The 21,335-nt window shown below is 42.3% G+C and overlaps 1 protein-coding gene across 2 annotated transcripts in view; it reads right to left on the reverse strand.

Annotated features, from left to right (window-relative positions):
* Positions 1–21,335, reverse strand: part of reep3b (receptor accessory protein 3b) — a 75,492-nt gene that overhangs the window by 19,535 nt on the left and 34,622 nt on the right. Inside the window, exons 1-2 of one of the 2 annotated variants that reach the window (XM_068052428.1) lie at positions 15,707–15,810; positions 3,493–3,569 (exon numbers count right to left, since the gene is read on the reverse strand). In XM_068052428.1, coding sequence (XP_067908529.1) covers positions 3,493–3,560 — 68 coding nt within the window. In that variant the 5' untranslated portion in view covers positions 3,561–3,569; positions 15,707–15,810. Of the gene's footprint in view, positions 1–3,492; positions 3,570–15,706; positions 15,811–21,335 lie in introns of those variants that run through there. The other variant, XM_068052427.1, reaches the window with a different exon arrangement.

Below are 21,335 nucleotides of genomic sequence, written 5' to 3' on the forward strand. Positions count from 1 at the left end.
AGTATTATTACCATTTGTATTAATTAGCATCAGTTTTGTCTTTCACAGATACTGTGCATCTTACAAGTTTCTCTCAAATTCCTAGAGGGATGCGATCAATTTCACTAGCCATTTCTTCAGAATAGCCGCTGTTCTGGATCAGATGCCATAACCTCATTTAGTGTCCTGAGCCTAACCTGCTTGTTTGCAACATGCATGCTAAACACTCCAGTGTGCACTTAGACACGCTGAAACTTTTCAACCAAGCATCTTTATGGGCCAATACTGGCTAAAGCAGTGAACTGGGCAATGCCCCGAGCAGGGTGGTATATCAGGCAATACATATGCTTTGTTAGAGCGCAATGTTGGTATAACATTGATGAATGCTGAAGGTGTTAAGCAAAAAAAAAGACTATGTTGACAGAGCTCAGGGTGTCCATGAAAGCGATGGGCTAATTGAAACTCAAAACAGAAGTGAAGAAAAAAAAACTGTTGGAAATAGGGGTCTTGGGTGGCATCACAAACTAAAACTTAAAAGATTAGCGTGCAAAATTAAAGCATATGGGATTGGGGGGCCAAGGTACTGACATGGATAGAGAAATGGTTGGCAGACAGGAAACAAAAAGTAGGAATAAATGGGTCTTTTTCCAAGTGGCAGGCAGTGACTAGTGGGGTACCGCAGGGATCAGTGCTAGGACCCCAGCTATTCACAATATATATTAATGATATAGATGAGGGAATTAAATGCAATATATCCAAGTTTGCAGACGACACAAAGCTGGGTGGGAATATGAGCTGCGAGGAGGATTCAGAGAAGCTCCAGCATGATTTGGACAGGTTGAGTGAGTGGGCAAATACATGGCAGATGCAGTATAATCTGGATAAATGTGAGGTTATCCATTTTGGCGGCAAAAACAGAAAGGCAGATTATCTGAACGGCAATAGATTGGGAAAGGAGGAAGTGACCTGAGTGTCCTTGTGCACCAGTTGCTGAAAGTAAGCATGCAGGTGCAGCAGGCAATTAAGGCGGCAAATGGTATGTTGGCCTCCATATCAAGAGGATTCGAGTACAGGAGCAAATGTCTTGCTGCAATTATACAAGGCCTTGGTGAGAGCACATCTGGAGCAGTGTGTGCAGTTTTGGTCCCCTTATCTGAGGAAGGATGTTCTTGCTATGGAGGGATTGCAGGAAAGGTTTACCAGACTAATTCCTGGGATGGCAGGACTGACGTATGAAGAGAGATTGGGTTGATTAGGCTTGTATTCGCTAGAGTTTAGAAGAATGAGAGGGGATCTCATAGAAACCTATAAAATTCTAACAGGACTGGACAGACTAGGTGCAGGAAGGATGTTCCTGATGGCGGGGGAGTCCAGGACCAGGGGTCACAGTCTAAGGATAAGGAGTAAGCCATTTAGGACTGAGATGAGGAGGATTTCTTCACCCAGAGAGTGGTGAACCTGTGGAATTCTCTACCACAGAAAGCAGTTGAGGCCAAATCATTAAATATATTCAAGAAAGAAAGAGTTAGATATAGTTCTTCGGGCTAAAGGGATCAAGGGATACGGGGAGAAAGCAGGAACAGGGTACGGAGTTTGGATGATCAGCCATGATTGTATTGAATGGCGGTGCAGGCTCGAAGGGCCAAATGGCCTATTCATGTTCCTATTTTTCTATGTTTCTATGTTTCTACTACACAGGGGTAGGACACCATGTGTAATTACACCATCCATCACCCAACATTATAATTCCAGCAACAACTTTGTAAATGCCAGTGTTCAAATTAACACAACAACATTGTTAACCCTAATCCTCTAATCCTAACTGTTAATCATTATAGTAATGAATAATTTGAGCTCCAGGGTGACTTTTAGTTACTTGAAGACTTAGGAACTTGTATTTTCTGGTTCGATGCTAAAATAGTTCCTTACCATACAGGTAATTCTGGAATAACATGCCAGCCCAATTAATAATCAAGGCACGAATAGAATAAAAACCCATCTGGTTCACTAATGTCCTTCAGGGAGGAAATCTGCATTCCTTAACCAGTCTGGCCTACATGTGATTCCAGACCCTAAACGCCCTCAGAAAAAGGCATGGCAATCCATTCAATCGTAGATGGTTCACCACCAGCTGCTCAAGGGCAATTAGGGATGAGCAAAAAATACTGGCCTTGCCAGCAGCGCTCTCATCCCAAGAATGAATTAAAAAACACTGGATATCACTTCACTCACCAGAATCATAATTATACACGCAACACATTTTATTTGAAAAAACAATGGCAAGTTTAGTGGGTTAAGACATACAAGTTTGCAAGTCAACGTATCCAGTGAACTTAATAAACTGGTACTAGATCTGACACCAAAGCCAAAATGTCACAAGTTAAGACTAGCCAGGGTAATGCAACTTTTTTTTTTCAATCTCGTAATATCCACTTGTTCCAGCATGGAATCACTAGGTTCCCAAACTGGAACCTACAGGCTATATGAAACCTCTTTCCCACTCTCAGTTTCTGCTTGTGCACAGAATGTGTTTATAAAGGTGTACTCCCTCAAATGGTGGTTTTATGATTACCCACTAATGGGCAAAGTGTACCAATAAGGCAGCAGCCCATCCCAAAACACAGGACCCACAAAATTCAAACAGCAGTTTAAAAGAAAAGCATTCAAAACTTAGTTACAAGAAATAGAAGCAGGCAAATAAAACCAGAGTGATGGGGTTCTGACAAGAAAAATTATCAGCCAGTCTTGATAGTGGGAGCATCCAGCATCAAGAGATCTAGCCAGAGTCAGAAAGAGTGGGAGCAACCAGCAATTTAAGAAAAAACTAATTAAAATCACCATATCAACTTGACAGAAAATTGCTGGAAACACACAACTCAGTGAGCCGCTGTAAAGAGAAAAATAGATGATGGCATTTTAGGCATTTGCTTATCAACTGACTTCTGTAGAAGGATATGCAGCCGAAAAATCATCCTGTCATTGCTTTTTAGAGGCTGGCTGGCCTGCTGTGTATTATGCACTTGATTGTTGAACTCTGTTGAGTCCAAAAAGTCAATCAGATCATAACCACTCCTTCCACTTTCGCCGACAACAGCTGTTGGTAATAATTTTGTTGTCATTTGCACCTCCTTTAAACACAACTTTTTTTTTTAAACTTGTCGCATTCCCACCTCCTTTTGCCTTGCACCATCATCCCTTTCCTCATTTAATATCTCCTGCCTTCCACCCCATCACAGACCTTCTCTTCTGTTCTTTCCTCCCATCCTTCCCTGTCTCTGTACTTGCTTAAAAATATTACACAGCGAACATTTCCCACTTCTGATGAAAGGTCATCGATTGAAATATTAACTGTTTCTCTCTCTCAGCCTGACATGCTGAGTATTTTCAGCATTTTCAGTTTTTATTAGTATATATCCAAAGAGTTTTCATTTCCGATTTCTAGCAGTTTTTCTTCTTTTAAATGTCAACCAGTATAACTTCAAAGTTTAATTGCATGCCATTTCATAATCTTACCAAGATACCATGAGATCTGCAAAAGTTTCAAGTACAGTGTAAAGGGCAAAAACGATCCAGTACATCATCCAACGAACCTGGAAGAGAGAAATGTAGAACATTTTATAGACAAATATGTCCAATTAATTGAACAGAAACATTACTTTGCTCTTTTCTAAGAAGTAAGCAAAAAAATAATTGAGCAAACGCTCATGAATCCCAGCCTCTGCTTACACCTACACCGACTGTTTCATGAAGTGTTCAAACAAGTCACTTTAAGATTAGTGAGTCAGAATGAAGGCAAGGTACTAAACCAAGTTTAGTATTTGGGGTGGAAGCAGAGTAGAGTGTCAATATTATTTCACACAGCGAGCATGGCAACTCAAATGGAGGTGCTGTGGGCAAGCACTGAGCAGAATCCAGGTGGACTGGAAGGAAGGGGGCAGGGTTGGGATAAAAAAGTTAGTTACCTGAGGCTCCCCCGGTTTCAGCAGTTTTCCTTTCAATTAAGGATGGCGAGCAGCATAGGTGATTGTATGTTGGAGAAAGAACAAGACCACTAACAATGGCAAAAAGGAATCCATCCCTATCCACTATTTGCGCCATGTAATGGTTACCCAAGTGTCGCTCAAGACACCCAGCTCAACAAGCTGGAAAATAATTATGCAGGTGAAACAGATTTGGTGAATTAAATAGCAACATTTCTCAGCCACATCTGTCAAATACATTACGTAAATACGTACAATCCAATATCAAGTTGGAACTTAACATTCAAGCAAGTGTCCCTTGATATCCTGCCGAGATGCATATAGGTATGTGAACCTGTTCACGATACTACATTCCAGTCGACTACTCAATACCAAGCAACACTTGTCAATCATTATCATGGAATTGAAGTTGCAATGCATAAGCTTTCCAAGATGCAGATACATCTATAAAAGATCATTGCTGCTATATCCCAAATATCTTCAAATCTATCACCTGACCTTGGAATTTCAATGTTGTTTCATAGAAGTTAGGTGATGGCACTCAACAGTTCCATCTTTCGCAGCAATTAAAAGGTTATTTTAAGCTTGAGCGAATAAAGTAAAACAAATGCATACCACGTCGAAATTGCTGCTGTGACAAGCAACATTAGGCTTTAATTGAACTTTCCATGAACCTGGCCATCTGTTTCCCTCATGCTACCGTTGTACCTATGGTATAGTCTGACACCCGTGCCCGTTTTGGGCTGGTGCTAGCAAGTTTTGCTACTCCATTTGGCTCCCAGGAGACGACAAAGCCAGGCACAGTTACCTGGGCAGCCAGCATTCAAATGCCAGTGAAATCTAGTTAGGGAAGGACCAAAAGGCCCCATATAAATCTACAAGTGCATGTACTTCCTCCAAACTTCAAAATACTTGCACATATTTAGGCTGCAGCAAAGGATTGCACCTAAACATTAGCCTATTTACCGATGCTGACAGACCAGCTGTGTCTTTATAGCACTTGGAGAGTTTTCTAATGTTAGAAAGTAAAAAAAAAAGAGTCCTTGGAAAGCTTTAAAACATTAAAAATAGCAGACTGGCTGTAGCTATTCTGTAGATGGTCTGTATGTCGATTTCACACCTGAAACAAAAACCAGAGTTGAAGGCAAGCTAGCTTCAATTGTGCTGGGCATTTCCATATGGCTGCAATGTCAAACCTATGACAGTAGATAATTAACAAACAGGCAATATTTTAGATGGCACTACAAATACACAAGTAGTTAAGTGTTAATTGAGTCTTTGACTTAACCATAAACAATTAGAAATATATGAAGGGACACCAATTATTCCCTCTCTTTCTTCCATTCAGCTGCCCCAAGTCCACACACTTCCCTGATGCCACGATTTGGCTACAGTTACTCCAAGAGTTTGAAACATACAAGATCCTGAAGGGTCTTGACAGGGTGGATGTGGAAAGGATGTTGCCCCTTGTGGAAGAATCTAGAACTAGGGGCCACTGTTTAAAAATAAGGGGTCGCCCATTTAAGTCAGAGATGAGGAGAAATTTTTTCTCTAAGGGTCGTGAGCCTTTGGAATCCTCTTCCTCAAAAGGCAGTGGAAGCAGTATATTTGAATATTTTTAAGGCAGAGGTAGATAGATTCTTGATAAGCAAGGGGATGGAAGGTTATCGGGGGTAGGTGGAAATGTGGAGTAATCAGTTCAGCCATGAACTTATTGAATGGCAGAGCAGGCTCGAAGGGCCGAGTGGCCTACTCTTCTTCTAATACGTGTGTTCATAAGAATGAGGCACTCAATGGGTGGTGCAGTGTCGTACACACATTGCAAGTTTACATGAATTTCTATAAAAAGCCTCAAACTGTTCCCCTGTAAGAAAGCCTGACCTCTGCTCATGTCCCCCTGAAAACACAGACAAACAGGAATTTGCAGTTTTGCAAACTGTGGGCATAAAGCTACATCCTATAACCTCAACACCAAAAACCACACCATCAAGTATCACCACTGTTTCAGAGATGATTTCTGTTCAGAAACTTTGCACTGGCTTTGCAATTTGATATTTCCTTGCTGAGGGTAGAGTTTCAAACACCAATGCAAGTACAATTAAAAGATTTAAACACCCCAAAACTATTAGTCCCTCATTTTACAACACAAAAATCCTCCCAATGAAAGCAGCGCTCTACCAGCATTATGAGTGCCAAAAAAGACTGAATGTGCTCGTGTTCCTTTTCTCTATCTTTCACAACGAAGTGAAGATGCCAAGTTAGTGCAGTAGCTAACTCGGAATTAACTTGTTAACTGACTTATTAGTCTTCCTACATTACGATAGCGACTACAGTTCAAAAGTAGTTCATTGGTTCAGACGTCTGGTGGTCGCAAAAAGCACGATATTAATCCAAGTCTTTGTATCTTTTTACTTCTGTTTCATGTAAAGTACTAGAATCAATCGCGGCTAAACTTTTTTTTTTATTAGTTTGTGGGATGTGGGTGTCATGGCTAGGCCAGCATTTATTGCCCATCCCTAATTGCCCTTGAACGGAATAGCTTGCTAGGCCAGTTCAGAGGGTATTTAAGAGTCAGCCACCTTGCTGTGGGTCTGGAGTCACATAAGGCCTTCCCTAAAGAACATTAATGAACCAGATGGGTTTTTTTTAAAACAAAAAAAAATGGTTTCATGGTCACCGTTAAACTAGCTTTTTAATTCCCAGATTAATTGAATTCAAATTTCACCACCTGCCATGGTGGGATTTGAACCCATGTCCCCTGAGCAGTAGCTTAGGTCCAGTGACATTAACACTATGCCACCGCCTCCCCGAACTTGAGAAACACGTGCACAATAACAAACCAATTTGTATTTGTAGATCACTCAGCACATTCCAAAGCACTTCACAGCCAACTAAGTACTTTTAAAATGTAGTCACAGTATAATGAAGAAAAGCAAACCAACCACCAATTTGGATACATCATGGTTCCACAAAGAGATGTTTTTGGTGCTCTTGTTTGAGACACAAACATTGGCCAAGACAACGCCTCTGCTCTTTGAACACTTCCATGGGATCCTTTACGTCCACCCAAGCAGGAAGACGGGGCAGCACTCCCTCAGTATTGCACTGAAGTGCCAACCGACATTACATGTTTAAGTATCTGGATTAAGATTGGAACCCACAAACTTCTCACTCAAAAACAAGAATGCTCCCACTGAGCCATAGCTGACAAGTGACAGTCACCAGGGATTCAGAAGGGGAAGATCCTGCCTGAATAGCATCTTCAGTTTTATCCACAGAAATGACAACTCAGCCGGATTATGGTGATCCCTGTGATAGTGCATTCTGATTTGCACAAGGGTTTTGATAAAGTTCTACACAACAGGCTGTTAATTAAATTCAGCTGTGGGACTTCAGGGAATCTTCAAAGAAGAAGAAACTGATTGAAGGTTAAGAAACAATGAACACACATGAGAGGATTGTATCAGTGTGACAGAGAGGATAGAGTGGGGTACTTCAGGGGCCATTGCTGGATCACTACAATTTCTAATTTACATAAATGATCTGGAGTCAGAAGCACAATGCAGTGATCTGATTCACTTTGTAGATGATACCAAACAAGGAGAGTGAGTGGAATCATAGGAAGCTATTCAAATTCTAGCAAGAGTTGGATAAAATATCCAAGTGGGGAGTGTCGAAAGACATGACTGTCAGTCAGAGGTAGATGTGCAGCAGGAGGGCAGGACTTATGGCAGGACTCTCAAATAGCAAAACAAAATGTATTCACTTGGAAAACCAAATCCTAATTACAGTCTATTTAAAAATAATCTCTACAAACTGCAGCAAACAAAACTCATGCATGACCAAAACTACAGCTATTTCTTTCAATGAAAGCATGGTGATTTCTCTAGTAAAATGCAGTGAGTGGTAGTTAAATAATACAAATTCTGCACATAAAATCAATCCCAGTCACTTACAGTTGTGCAGTCTCCAGGCGTTTGGTAGTTCGCTTGTCAATCATCGCCAACTGAGTCAGAAAGAGTGTTGTGTCACGATACACAACCATGCAAATGGGCAGAACTGCAGACGAAATTTAATGCAGACAAGTACTGCATAATAGGGAAAAAAGGACCAAATGCATACTCCAAAAATGGCATTGAAACTGCGATGGAAGACACCTTGAAACACCTAAACGTCTCAGTAGATTCAATGCTAAAAAATGTCCAAATAGAAAAAAGCAGCAATATTAATAGAATGTGAAATTACATGGCCAAAACAGTAGAAATCAAGCCAGAGGAGAGAATATTCAGTGTACAATGCTGCTCTGGTCAAACTGCACCAAAAGTACTACATTCATCTCTGGTCCAAGGAAACAACTGAGAAACATTCAAGTGCTGGAGGCAGTGCATAGAAGAATCATAAACTTGACTCTCCTGTCAGGGGTTAGAATTAAGAGGAAAGACGGGCGGGAAAGAGGCTTTTCAACTGAGCTTTCATCTATAATTATCTTGTGATCTGACTGTACGCGTTCCAGCACTTAATCCGTTGTTTCATCTTATTCAAGGAAACTCATGAGTAAGATTTCTAAACCAAGATATTTCTTACAGAACAAATGAAGAACTTTTAACAACTTGTTTACTTTTTCGTTCAATAGTCTACACAAAAGTTGTGACTGAAAGACTTTTGTTTTACATAATCCCCAAGTAACAAATCAGCCACTACTGAGTCTAGACATTGCCGTCCATTACTTCAATGCTGCTATTTAGTCGATTTATTTTAAACCGGATATGACATCTATCAAGATAAATCTGGCACAGAAACACTCAGCATCTGCTAACACTTCCCTCAGTAACTACTCGGCTTTGGTGTTGAAATAAATTAATACTACAGTATAAAAAACAGCAATTAGTGATTGCTGTAAAACTTTACAATAAGTTTGCTGCCCAGATCTTTTTCATATGGCGGCACAGTGGCGCAGTGGTTAGCACCGCAGCCTCACAGCTCCAGCAACCCGGGTTCAATTCTGGGTACTGCCTGTGTGGAGTTTGCAAGTTCTCCCTGTGTCTGTGTGGGTTTCCTCCAGGTGCTCCGGTTTCCTCCCACATGCCAAAGACTTGCAGGTTGATAGGTAAATTGGCCATTATAAATTGCCCCTAGTGTAGGTAGGTGGTAGGGAAATATCGGGACAGATGGGGATGTGGTAGGAATATGGGACTACTGTAGGATTAGTATAAATGGGCGGTTGATGGTCGGCACAGACTCGGTGGGCCGAAGGGCCTGTTTCAGTGCTGTATCTCTTAAAAAAAAATATATTGTGCCTGGGGTGGGATAGGACACTGGAATTTCTTAGGGATTTCATCAGTCTCAACTCCAGAGAAAACCTCTCCTTCCACAACAAATGAAAAATAGTTTCTGCAAGTTCTGGGAGTTCCTGCATGGCTAAATAAAAGGCAGAGCTTTTGTCCATCTCTTCCTTGGGTACCCATTATAAAGGGGGCTGGGATTCCATTACTGGGAATTCTTGTACCCTAGGCCTATAAGGATCCAGTGTAAAATCAGAGGCCAAGGTATGTCAAGGTATAATAGACTCCAATCCAAATGGATTCCAGGCCAAGACTGGGGCCTGGAGGACTCCCAAAGATGAGGTATTCTTCTCCTTCTTCGGAACTAAGAGTTCCGAAGAAGGGTCACTGACCCGAAACTCTGCTTCTCTTTCCACAAATGCTGCCATACCTGCAGAGTATTTCCAGCATTTATTGTTTATATTTCAGATTTCCAGCATCCGCAGTATTTTGCTTTTATTATGAGATATTCTTTCTTCTGCTCTTAAAAAAGGGAAAAGAAAGTGAGATAGTAGCCTCCTTACATAGCGAGCAACAGAAGGCTCTCTTGTTTTCAGCTGAGGATCAGTCATGCCTCCTAACAGCTATCCACGATACACCATCCCCTGAAATGAAAAAGGCACATGTTGCCTGCCCCCCACCCCCCACCCCCTTTGAACTTGGGCGGAATCAGCAGCAATGGGTTGGTGGGTGGACACATCCCAACACTCACACCAAGATGCGCCTATTTTTGGGTCCAGGATTTCATATGCTCCTTTGCCTTCCACAAAAGAGGTGCTCATTTAGTTTCACAATATAAAACTTGACATGGATTAAACAAACACATGGGCGGAGGATCAAAGAACTGCCCTGGAGACAGAGCGCAGATGCCAGTGGCGGGGAAGATAAAAGAGCGGCCCGAAAGTGAGAGCACAGCGAGACTGACAGGGGAGGCTCTGGTGAGGGACCCAACTTGAGCGAAAAAAAAAAATCACTGCATGACGTCACAGGAAAGCAGGTAAGTGATTGGTTGGTATTTCTCTTCCTCTCTATCTAAACTAGGGCAGTCTTTCAAATTAGCAGCCAGGAAATTAATAACCTAAATCAGGGTGAGTATAACAGTATCTGAATTAATAAGAGTAGCAGCACAGAGCAGGTTGAGAGGCATTAATTAATAATTTCAACAAGATACCAACTAGATTCTGAAAGAGTTTTTTGTTTAGATCATGGACTGGAACCAACGTCCTTGCGGGGTGGTTCACCAATGTGATTGGGGAGTGCTTAAACTGAATTGGCAGAGGGTTGTGCACCAGCATATGGAAGCAGAAAAGGTATATAATGAGATGTGTTGGACAGGACTAGAGAAGGGAGTAGTTCCACATTAAATAGGAGCAGACTGAGAAGGGAGATGAGGAATGCAAAGACAGGATTACAATGCATGCATGTAAAAGCACCAAGTGTGGTGAATAAGGTTGGTGATCTACAAGCACAAATAGCATTATGGGAATAGAATATTGTGGCAATAACTGAAATGTGGCTTAAAAATGGTGAGGACGAGGCACTGAACATACAAGGATATAGAAGGAAAAAAGGAGGTGGGGTGGCAGTACTGATTAGAGGTGATATTGCAGTTTGAAGAGGGGATGTCCTTGAGGGGGCAAGTACAGAATGCATTTCTTAGAGTTGAGAAGCAAAAGGGTATGACCATCCTACTAGAGATATTCTATAGGCCTCCAAATAGTGAGAGACAGATAGAGAGGCAAATCTGCAAGGAAATCACAGATGTGAAAGAGCTATAGAGTGGTGATACTCGGAGACATTTTACCCAAGTATCTATTGGGATAATGTTAGAGTAAAGAAAAAGGAAGGGGAGGAATTTCAGAAAAGTATTCAGGAGAACTTACTTGATCAATATGTTCCCAGCCCAACTAGAAAGGAGGCATTGCTGGGAAATGAAGTGTACCAAGTGTCTGTGGTAGAGCACTTGGGTAAGAGTGATCATATCATAAGGTTTAGACTCATAATGCAGAAAAGGAAAGAACGATATAAGGTAGAACAGCTAGATTGGAAGAGGGCCAATTTCAATCTGATGAGAAGGGATCTAGCCAGGATAAAACGGAACCAAAGACGGATAGCAAAACAGTAAAGAAAGAATGGGTTATCCTTAAGGAAGAGATGCTTCAGGTATAGGCTGGGTATATTCCAACAAGGACAAAGGTAGGGGAACCAAAAACAGGGCTCCTTGGATGACGAGAGAGATAGAGATTATGCAGAAAAAAAAGAGAGGATGTATGATGCATGTCAGGTGAATCCTTCAAGTGAGAGTCAGGCCAAATACAATAAAGATGAGAGGTGGGGGGTGAAGAGCAAAATAAGACTGGCAAAATGAGAATATGAGAATAGAAAGGCAGTCAACATAAAAGGGACTCCAAAAATCTTATTCTAGCATGTAAATAGTAAGCGAGTAGTAAGAGCTGCACTGGGGCCTAATGGGACCAAGACAGTAATATATGCTTCAACGCACAGGGCAAGGTTCAAATGCTTATTATGAGTATTTTGTATCGAGGTTTACTAAGGAACAGGAATCTGAAAATAATCAGTAGAAGTGGAGGGAGTAGAGGGAATGGATGGGGTAAAAATCTAGAGGGAGGAAGTAATGCACAGGCTAGCTATGCTTAGGGTAGATAAGTCACCTGCTCTGGATGGCTTGCAACCCTGGTTGCGAAAGGAAGTGGGGGTGAATGCAGCAGAAGGGCTTGTCATAATATTCTAATCTTCCAGATATGGGGGAGGTGTCAGAGGATTTTTGAGTGGCAAATTATTCAAGGAAGGGTGCAACGACAGTCCTAGCAACTAGAGGCAAGTTAGTTTAACATCAGTGATGGGTAAAGATTTAGAAACAAACAAAATCAGGGAAAAAATCCACAGGCACTTGGAGAGGTTTGAGTTAATTAAGGAGGCAACACAGATTTTAAAAGGCAGATCATGCTTGACTAATCTATTTGAACTTTCTGATGAACTAAAAGATTGATGAAAGGAAAGCAGTGGATGCTGTCTACATGGATTTTACAAAAGTGTTTGGTAAAATACCACATAAAAGGCTGGCTTACAAAATTAAGGCTCATGGAATAGAAGGGTCAGAGTGCCCAACTGGATAAAAAAATTGGCTTAAGGACAGAAAACAGCAAGTCGTGGTAAATGGTTGTTTTTCAGACTGGAGGATGGTTGACAGTGGTGTTCCCCCCAAAGGTCACTGCTTTTTTTGCTATATATAAATGACTTGGATCTTGGAATACAAAGTAGAATTTCAAAACTTGCCCTTGATAGCAAACTTGGAGGTGCAGCAAACAGCGAGGATAATACTAACTGCCTACAACAGGACATGGATAGGCTGGAAGAATGGGCAGTTAAGTGGCAGATGGAATTTAATACTGACAAAATGTGAGGTGATTTTGGCAGAAGGGATAGGGTGAGACAATATAGACTTACTAGCACAGTTCTAAAGAGTGTGTAAGAACAGAGGGACCTGGGGTGCATGTGTGTAGATCTTTGAAGGTGGCAAGACATATTGAGTGTGTGGTTCGCAAAACATAAATAGAGACAGAGTACAAAAGCAGGGACGTCATGCTGAACCTATATAAAGCTCTGGTTAGGCCCCAACTAGAGCACTGCATTCAGTTTTGATCACCACACTTGAGGAAGGATTTGAGGATCCTTGAGGGTGCAAAGGAGATTAATCAGAATCGTTCCAGGGATGTGATTTTAGTTGCAAGGTTAGGTTGGAAAAGCTGGGGTCATTTTCCCTGGAGCAAAGGTGATTGAGGGGAGACTTGATAGAGGTGTACAAGATTATGCCAGATTTAGGTAAGTTAGCCAAGGAAAAACTGTTCCCACTAACTGATGGTACAAGGACTAGAGAACAGCGATTGAAGGTTTTGGGTAAGAGATGCAGGGAGAACGCAAGGCAGAATTTTTCTTTTTATGCTTAAGTCTAGATACAAAGAAAGGCTATGCGACAGCAGAGAAGAGCCAAATCAGAGCAAGACAAGACAAAGCAAGCACAAAAGAAGAGCTTTAGCAAGCAAGCTAAAAAGACGTTTATCTTAAAGATATGGGATTTGTTTTTTGGTGCTGTTTGGCTCAAAACAAAGAACTGCTGGATAAGTTGTTGTTTACAAGGAGATTTTTCTCCAAAAAGAATTAGTGTACAAATCCATGAATAGTACATCACGAATGAAACACAATCCCAACATACATTCAGGCATCTAGCTAAACCAGTTAGCCAATTATTTTGTTAAAATACTGAAATACTTAAGAGTTTTGAATTCGAACTGGAACCTGATGAATCATAAGCTTTCAGACTGCTCGAGTCAACATCACCAGATAGGTATGTGTTTTGACAGTGATCTAGAACCACAAACCATTCTCCATCAGAATAGCTGTTCTGTCTTTCCTACAGCTTTGTAGCAATATTAAAACAATACGGACAGCACATTGAAAATCTCATCTATCGTCTTAGGCTGCGTTGCTGACAACGCAATCACTAGGTGGCGCAATACTTGCACATGCGCAAATGCAGGCTCTTCAACCAGAACGTCTGTCTGCAACGTTCAGGCAGCTGCCAGGATTAAAGATGGCGCTGCTCAATTTATCACAGGAAATGCTTATGGTTAGATCATTCCAGCAAACTAACCTTACATTAAGTCTGCTGGAAGCCCAGTAATATGCTACAATGTAGTTATAGGATACTAACTGTAATCCTCAGATCCAATTAATATTCCAGTAATCCTATTAAATACAAAAGAAATTTTATAATTGAATTTTCATTGGAAGATAGTGAATTGGCACCCCGATCGATGGAGGAAAAAAAAAAAATCGGGCGGAGTATAAAATGCGCTGCCAATTCGTTATTGTGATTCACTTATATGACTGACCAGGACTGATTTCACCCGAACACAGCTACTAGCTCCCACCCTACTGGCCACTCCCACCCCTCGGCAACTTGCTTCTTCCCCCTCCTCCTCACCGGCCATTTCCCCTGACCACCTACACCTACCACCCATGGTGGGTGGGGGTGCGGGGAGCAAGCAACTGACTGGAGAGCAGGGTGGCACAAAGCGAGGAACAATCGGCCAGGGGAGCGGGAGGGGCGCAGCGAGGTCAGGAGCGAGCGCCTGAGAGGAGGCAGCGTCCAGGCCTGGAGCGAGTTGCCAAGGGGGGTGGAGGGGGAGCTCCAGCCTCAAAGTCTCCCATTCGGCTGCTCCCTCCAGCCGAGTGGGGGGCTGGATACCCGATGACGCTTTATTGCACATACATGAAGATGGATACGCGATGTCATGTGCCACTTAATCCCGGCAAGATGTAGCTGCGCATGTGCGCACTTGGTGTGCTCGGATTTCGTCAGCGGGCCGCTGCGTTGTCAGGAGTCACTTTGATTGTCTTCATAGAAGCCAAATTCTCAGAAGTGAAAAGGGTGATGTGCAGCCCTTTCATAGTCCAGAACTACTTCACAAAGTAATTTTGCCTGTTCAAACGAACCTGCTCATAGTACTGGGTCATTTAGGAAAGGGCAGTAGATGTAGCACAAAGACATATGCATGGCCAGATTGAATTCTTCAGACAGGCAAGTAGCCTTGTTTAACCCTCAGGGCTTCCCCAAAAAATATTAATGCAACAGAAGAATTTGAGTATTTTTTTTTTTAAAAGCACTTTACCAACACTAGTTGTGTAGTTGACCAATTTGACTGTGGAACCTTGCTAACTCAAAAGGCCCACAGACTAAAGAAAGAATGAAACAAAAAATAAAAAACCACAACATCTAATTAACTCAAAGTCTTGCATTTAGTATATGTCTGACGTGTCCACATGATATGAAGTAGAATTCTCAAAAAACACTTGCCAATGAAGTCACCCATGGAAACTTCCAATACCTCAAACACTTTTCTCCCCAACACAGGCAAGCCCATCAGGCAAATGCCACCAGTGTGAATTCTGCTCCATAACGGGAATTAGAAGCCAAATGATTTTCGGGCTCCTGTAAATGCATGACCAAGGTTCTGCTCTCCCCTATGCATGCACCTTAGCCCGAACCTTTTCCCCCACCAATACGAGCACTGTCCCTGCTCCTGCAGCATACGACTTGTCTGAAGTGCTCACTGCCCCGTTCCTCCACATTTTCCGCAGACCCACCCCAATGCTCCAAGTCCTCTGTTTCAAGAGTGCTGATAAGGTTCAGATTATTTAGATACCACTCCCCAAAAGTAGCCGAAGGCCTGAAAAACCTCCTCCCTAGTTCCCACCCTCTTTCCACTGCCACCTCCCAAACTCATACCGTCCTAACCTTCCTGGTAGTCCCAGGACTCCCCTTTTGCATGGTTTCCCAGTCAACATCATTTTCTCACATGTCCATTTCCAGACAAGTGTTCTCCGTCTACTCAGAGTACCTACCTCTACTTGGTGCACCTTGCTTCATATACTTGTGCTCCAGGCTTCAGAAATATTCATTTCACTCTTGCATAGATGAACGGACATGTGCTAGGGCATGCAGAGTAATCGTGAGGCAGTCTGAGTGGAACAATTAAATAAAAACATGGCTTTGGGGAAGTGGAGGAGGGAGGAAGTGAGGGGAAAAAAAAGCATAGAAAAAAAAACGAACAAGACAGTCACAAAAACGTTCTAATTTTCCTCCATGAATATCTTGAGAAAGCAGCCAATCATAAAAAGTAAGAACATGCACACAAAGATTGTTCTAATGCAGTAACACAGAGGCCAAAATGGACTAAAGTAGCTTTTCACCAAGAGAGGCACGGCTGAAAGAAAAACTCATGACTCGGATGAAAAGACAATTTTTTTTTTGGACTGCAGTTATTTTATCTGGCGAGTTGACAGGCATGAACAGTAGGTTGGGCAACAAACTACTGGCCTCCTGAAAACAAAGCTGAGAGAGAAAGAAGCCACATGTGCTTGGACAGGATTGACAACTATGTGCCTCAAGAGTCTATGCAGCTGTCATCAAGTAACAGTGGAATAAATACACTGCACTGAACATATGCAAAAAGTACACAATGCCTATTGAATGTATTCACAATATTGCTATGGGGCATCTTCAAATGTGTGAAAGTTGAGCTTACTTGCAAATTTACAAGTCACCTAAAAGTAGTGATGGACAAAACAAGCTCAGTACGCAAACACCAGGGACTGAAACATATCCAAAATTTCAAGGTGGTTCTGTAGTTCTGAAAAGACAATTTGACAGATTTCACAACGCCTCCACAATACAATACCCGCCCCCTCTTTTATAGCCAGGAAGAGGCACACAAAGCAAACAGGATTTACTCAAACAGCTGCAAGTGAACAGGCTTGTCATGACTTGCTTAGAAAACAAGTCTGAAACTGTGGAATGCTAAATTACTGACAATAGCAATCACAATAAGTTAAAACACCCTTTGTGGGGCTGCAGTTTGGCCGGCTCGCTGCAGATCACGCAAACCAACAACTTCCTTGGAGTTGAGAGCCAAAAATCCTCACTACCTAATAAAATTAAAAACTTATCTTGGTCTTCACTGGATCAACTCTAAGGATAAAACCAATGTCTCTTCATAAAAAACACATGGAACCCCAAGAAGTAGTCCTGAATAAAATATTGCTGTTTAACAACTAACATCTGTGGAATTGAAAGCCAATTCTGAATCCACTGAGTGTGGGGAAATCCCATGGGCCTGTCCATCTATGATCAGACTGCTGTATTTTCCCTGATCTGACCCACTGGCATGTTATTTCTGTTGCAAAATAAAAGGGAGGGGGGGGGGGGGGGGGGAAAGCAGGTTTTCCCACAATGACAGCACCGTTTCCCTCTGGGTAGTTGTTGGTTTACACTGTCAAGGGATCTGAGAGTTTGTCAATAGTTCAGGTGGAGGGGCTACCCGAACTCAGCATGTTAACAAGCCACTAGTATGAATCATGTGAAAAAGCCAATCAGACTAACAAAATGTAATGCTTATAAGACTGCAAACACAGAAAATCTCACTCAACAACCCCTTGCTGCAATATCTTTTTATAAACTTTATCTTACTCAGAATGCGGTGGTAAACGGAAGATCCTTCATCACTTGGCACAGAATTTCTTCGCTCCCATTTTGCCAGTAGCATTTGAGGACCGTGGAACACTGTTGATCTATGGAATTTCTGATTTGCCTACAGACCTTAAGCTCATTCTTCAGGTACATATTATAAAGGCTTCATTCAAGGCATGAGGCACCAGAGAAGGTACAAAAAAAGATTTACTAGGATGATACCAGAACCGAGAAGCTATAAAGGAAGGTTTGAACAGGCTTAGGCTCTTCTCTCGAGAAAAGAGAAGACTGAGGAATGGTTCGTTCATGCGATGTGAGCGTTGCTGGCAAACCCAGCATTTATTGCCCATCCCTAATTGACCTTGAGAAGTTAGAAGTGAGCTGCCTTCTTGAATAACTGCAGTCAATGTGGTACAGGTACACACACAATGCTGTTTGGGAGGGAGTACCAGGATTTTGATCCAGCAAAAGATAGCGATTTTGATGTGGGGATTAATGGTAATATTTCCAAGTTTGTAGATGACACAAAACTAGGTGGAAGTGAGAGTTGTGAGAAGGATGTAAAAACACTTCAAGGGGATTTGGAGAGGTTAAATGAGTGAGCAAAAATTTTGCAGATGGAATACAATGGGGAGAAATGGGAGGTTATCCACTTTGGTAGGAAAAACAGGAATACAAAGTATTTCTTACTGGTGAAAGGCTGGGAAGTGTTGAATTTCAAAGGGATTTTAGGTGTCCTTGTTCGTGAGTCACTGAAAGCTAACATGCAGGTACAGCAAGCAATTAAGGCGGCAATTGGTATTTTGGCCTTCATTACAAGAGGATTTGAGTACAGGAGTAAAGATGTTTTACTGCAATTATATAGAGCCTAGGTGAGACCGCACCTGGAGTAGTGTGTGTAGTTTTGGTCTCTTTACCTAAGAAAAGATATACTTGCCATAGAGGGAGTGCAGCGAAGGCTCACCAAACCAATTCCTGGGATGGAGGGATTGTCTTATGAGGAAATATTAAATAAATAGAGTGGGTCTTTACTCTCTGGAGTTTAGAAGAATGAGAGGTGATCTCATTCAAACATACAAAGTTCTTACAGAGCTCGAAAGGGTTGATGCTGGAAGGAGGTTTCCCCTGGCTGGGGAGCCTAGAATCAGAGGACAGAGTCTAAGAATAAGAGAGATGAGGAGGAATTTCTTCACTCAGAGGGTGGTGAATCTTTGAGCCTTCACAGCCCTCTGGGGCAGAGAATTCCAATCAAGACTGATAGATTTCTACATATTAAAATCATGGGATACAGGGATAGTGCAAGAAAATGGTGAAGTAGAAGATCAGCCATGATCTTAAATGAATCGTAGAGTGGTCTCGAAAGACTGAATGGCCTACTTCTGCACTTATTTCTTATGTAGGAATGGTGATATGGTTCCAAACCAGGATGGTGCATGGGCTTGAAGGGAAACTTGCAGGTGGTGTTGTTCCTATGTACCTGCTGCCATTATCCTTCTACATGGTAGAGGTCATGGGTTTGGAAGGTGCTGCTGAAAGAGTCTTGGCGAATTTCTGTAATGCATCTTGTCGATGGTACACACTACTGCTACTGAACACTGGTGGTGGATTATTTCTAGTTATGCAGGCTGTTTTGTCCTGGGTGGTATTGAGCTTCTCGAGTGTTGTTGGAGCTGCACCCATCCAGGCAAGTGGAGAGTATTCCATCACACTCCTGACTTGTGCTTTGTAGATGGTGGAGAGACTTTGGGAAGTCTGGACGTGAGTTACCTGCCACAGAATTCCCAGCCTCTGACCTGCTCTCATAACCACAATATTTATATGGCTGGTCAATGGTAACACCCAGGATATTGATGGTGGGGAAGTCAGCGATGGTAATGCTGTTGAATAGAACCATAGAAAAGTTAGGGCCATTGTCTCTGCACCAGCAGGAAAAAACTAACCGCCCAATCTAATCCCACCTTCCAGCACCTGGTCCGTAGCCTCGCAGGTTACAGCACTTCAGGTGCATGTCCAAGTACCTTTTAAATGAGTTGAGGGCTTCTGCCTCCACTACTGATCTGGGCAGTGAATTCCAGACACCTACCACACTCTGGGTGAAAAAGTTTTTCCTCATGTCCCCTCTAATCCGTCTACCAATCACCTTCAATCTGTGCCCTCTGGTAATTGACCTCTCCGCTAGGGAAAACAGGTCCTTCCTGTCTCCTCCATTTAGGCCCCTCATAATTTTGTACACCTCAATTAAGTCACCCCTCAGCCACCTCTGTTCAAAGGAAAACTACCCTAGCCTATCCAATCTTTCCACATAACTGCAACTTCCAAGCCTTGGCAATATTCGCGTAAATCTCAACTGTACTCTCTCCAGAGCAATTATGTCCTTCCTGTAATGTGGTGACCAGAACTGTACACAATACTCCAGCTGTGGCCTAACCACTGTTTTATACAGTTTCAGCATTACATTCCTGCTTATGTATTCTATACTTCTGCCAATAAAGGAAAGCACTCCATATGCCTTCTTCACTTTATCTACCTGTACTGTCACCTTCAGGGACCTGTGGTCATCCACTCCAAGGTCTCTCACTACTCCTACCTTTCTCAAAATCCTACTGTTTATTGTGTATTCCCTTGCTTTGTTTGCCCTCCCCAAATGCATTATCTCTCACTTCTCCGGATTGAATTCCATTTACCACTTTTCCACCCACTCACCCAAACCATTGATATAATTCTGGAGCCTACAGCTATCCTCTTCACGATCAACTAAATGGCCTATTTTTGTGTCATCAGCAAATTTCCCAATCATGCCTCCCACATTTAAGTCCAGATCATTAATATATACCACAAACAGCAAGGGACCCAACACTGAGCCCTGTGGAATGCCACTGGAAACTGCCTTCCATTTGTAAAAACATCTGCCAACCATTACCCTTTGTTTCCTGTTACTGAGCCAATTTTGGATCCAACTTGCCACATTCCCCTCTATCCCATGGGCTTTTATTTTTCTGACCAATCTGCCATGAGGGACCTTGTCAAAAGCCTTACTAAAATCCATGTAGACCACATCCAAAACACTAACTTCATCAATCCTCCTTGTTACTTACTCAAAAAAATTCAATCTCAAAGGGAGATGGTTAGATTCTCTCTTGTTGGAGATGATCATTGCCTAGCACTTGTGTGGTGCGAATGTCACCTGGTATTTATCAGTCCAGGCCTGAAGGTTGTCCACGTCTTGCTCCATGAGGGCACGGACTGCTGCAGTATTTGAGTCAGCTAACATCTCCACTTCTGACCTTATGACCTGATAGAGGTGTTTAAGGTTATGATGGGGTTTAATAGGGTGGACATAGAAATATTTCCACTTGCGTGAGTGACCAAAACCAGGGGCCATAAATGGAAGGTCATTGCAAATAAATCCAAAAGGGAATTCAGGAGAAATTTATTTACCCAGAGCGCGGTGAGAATGTGGAACCTGCCATCACAGGGCATAGTTAAGGTGAAAATGAAGAATGCATCGTGAAACTGGATAAGTACATGAGGGAGAAAGGAATAGAAGGATATGTTGATGGGGTTAAATGAAGAGTTGTGGGAGGCTGTTTGTGTGGAGCATAAACACTGGCATAGACCAGTTGAGCTGACTGGCCTGTTTCGGTGCTGTAAATATGTTGTAAAGATATGAAGGAGTTGGACCAGGCTAAGCCATCAGTTGCCATCGTTGTGCTTCTGTATCCAATGATATTAGTAGTTTGTCCAGCAGTTTAATAGCTGGTCTCCAAATGCAAGAATTCACCCTTTCAGTCTGTACAGTGAGTTTTTGAGAAATTCTTTCATGTGATGTATCGGGATAAAGTGAAACTGGCAGGACTGATTTTCAGGGGATTGGGTAACTTCCCCAATATTAACTGGGATAGTCTTAATGCAAAAGACTTAAAGGGGGCAAAATTCTTAAAGTGCCTACAGGAAAGCTTTCTGAGCCAGCACGTAGAAAGTCGTACAAGAGAAGGGGCAGTACTG

The sequence above is a fragment of the Heterodontus francisci genome, chromosome 20, assembly GCF_036365525.1.
Source record: "Heterodontus francisci isolate sHetFra1 chromosome 20, sHetFra1.hap1, whole genome shotgun sequence".
NCBI classification, from domain to species: domain Eukaryota; kingdom Metazoa; phylum Chordata; class Chondrichthyes; order Heterodontiformes; family Heterodontidae; genus Heterodontus; species Heterodontus francisci.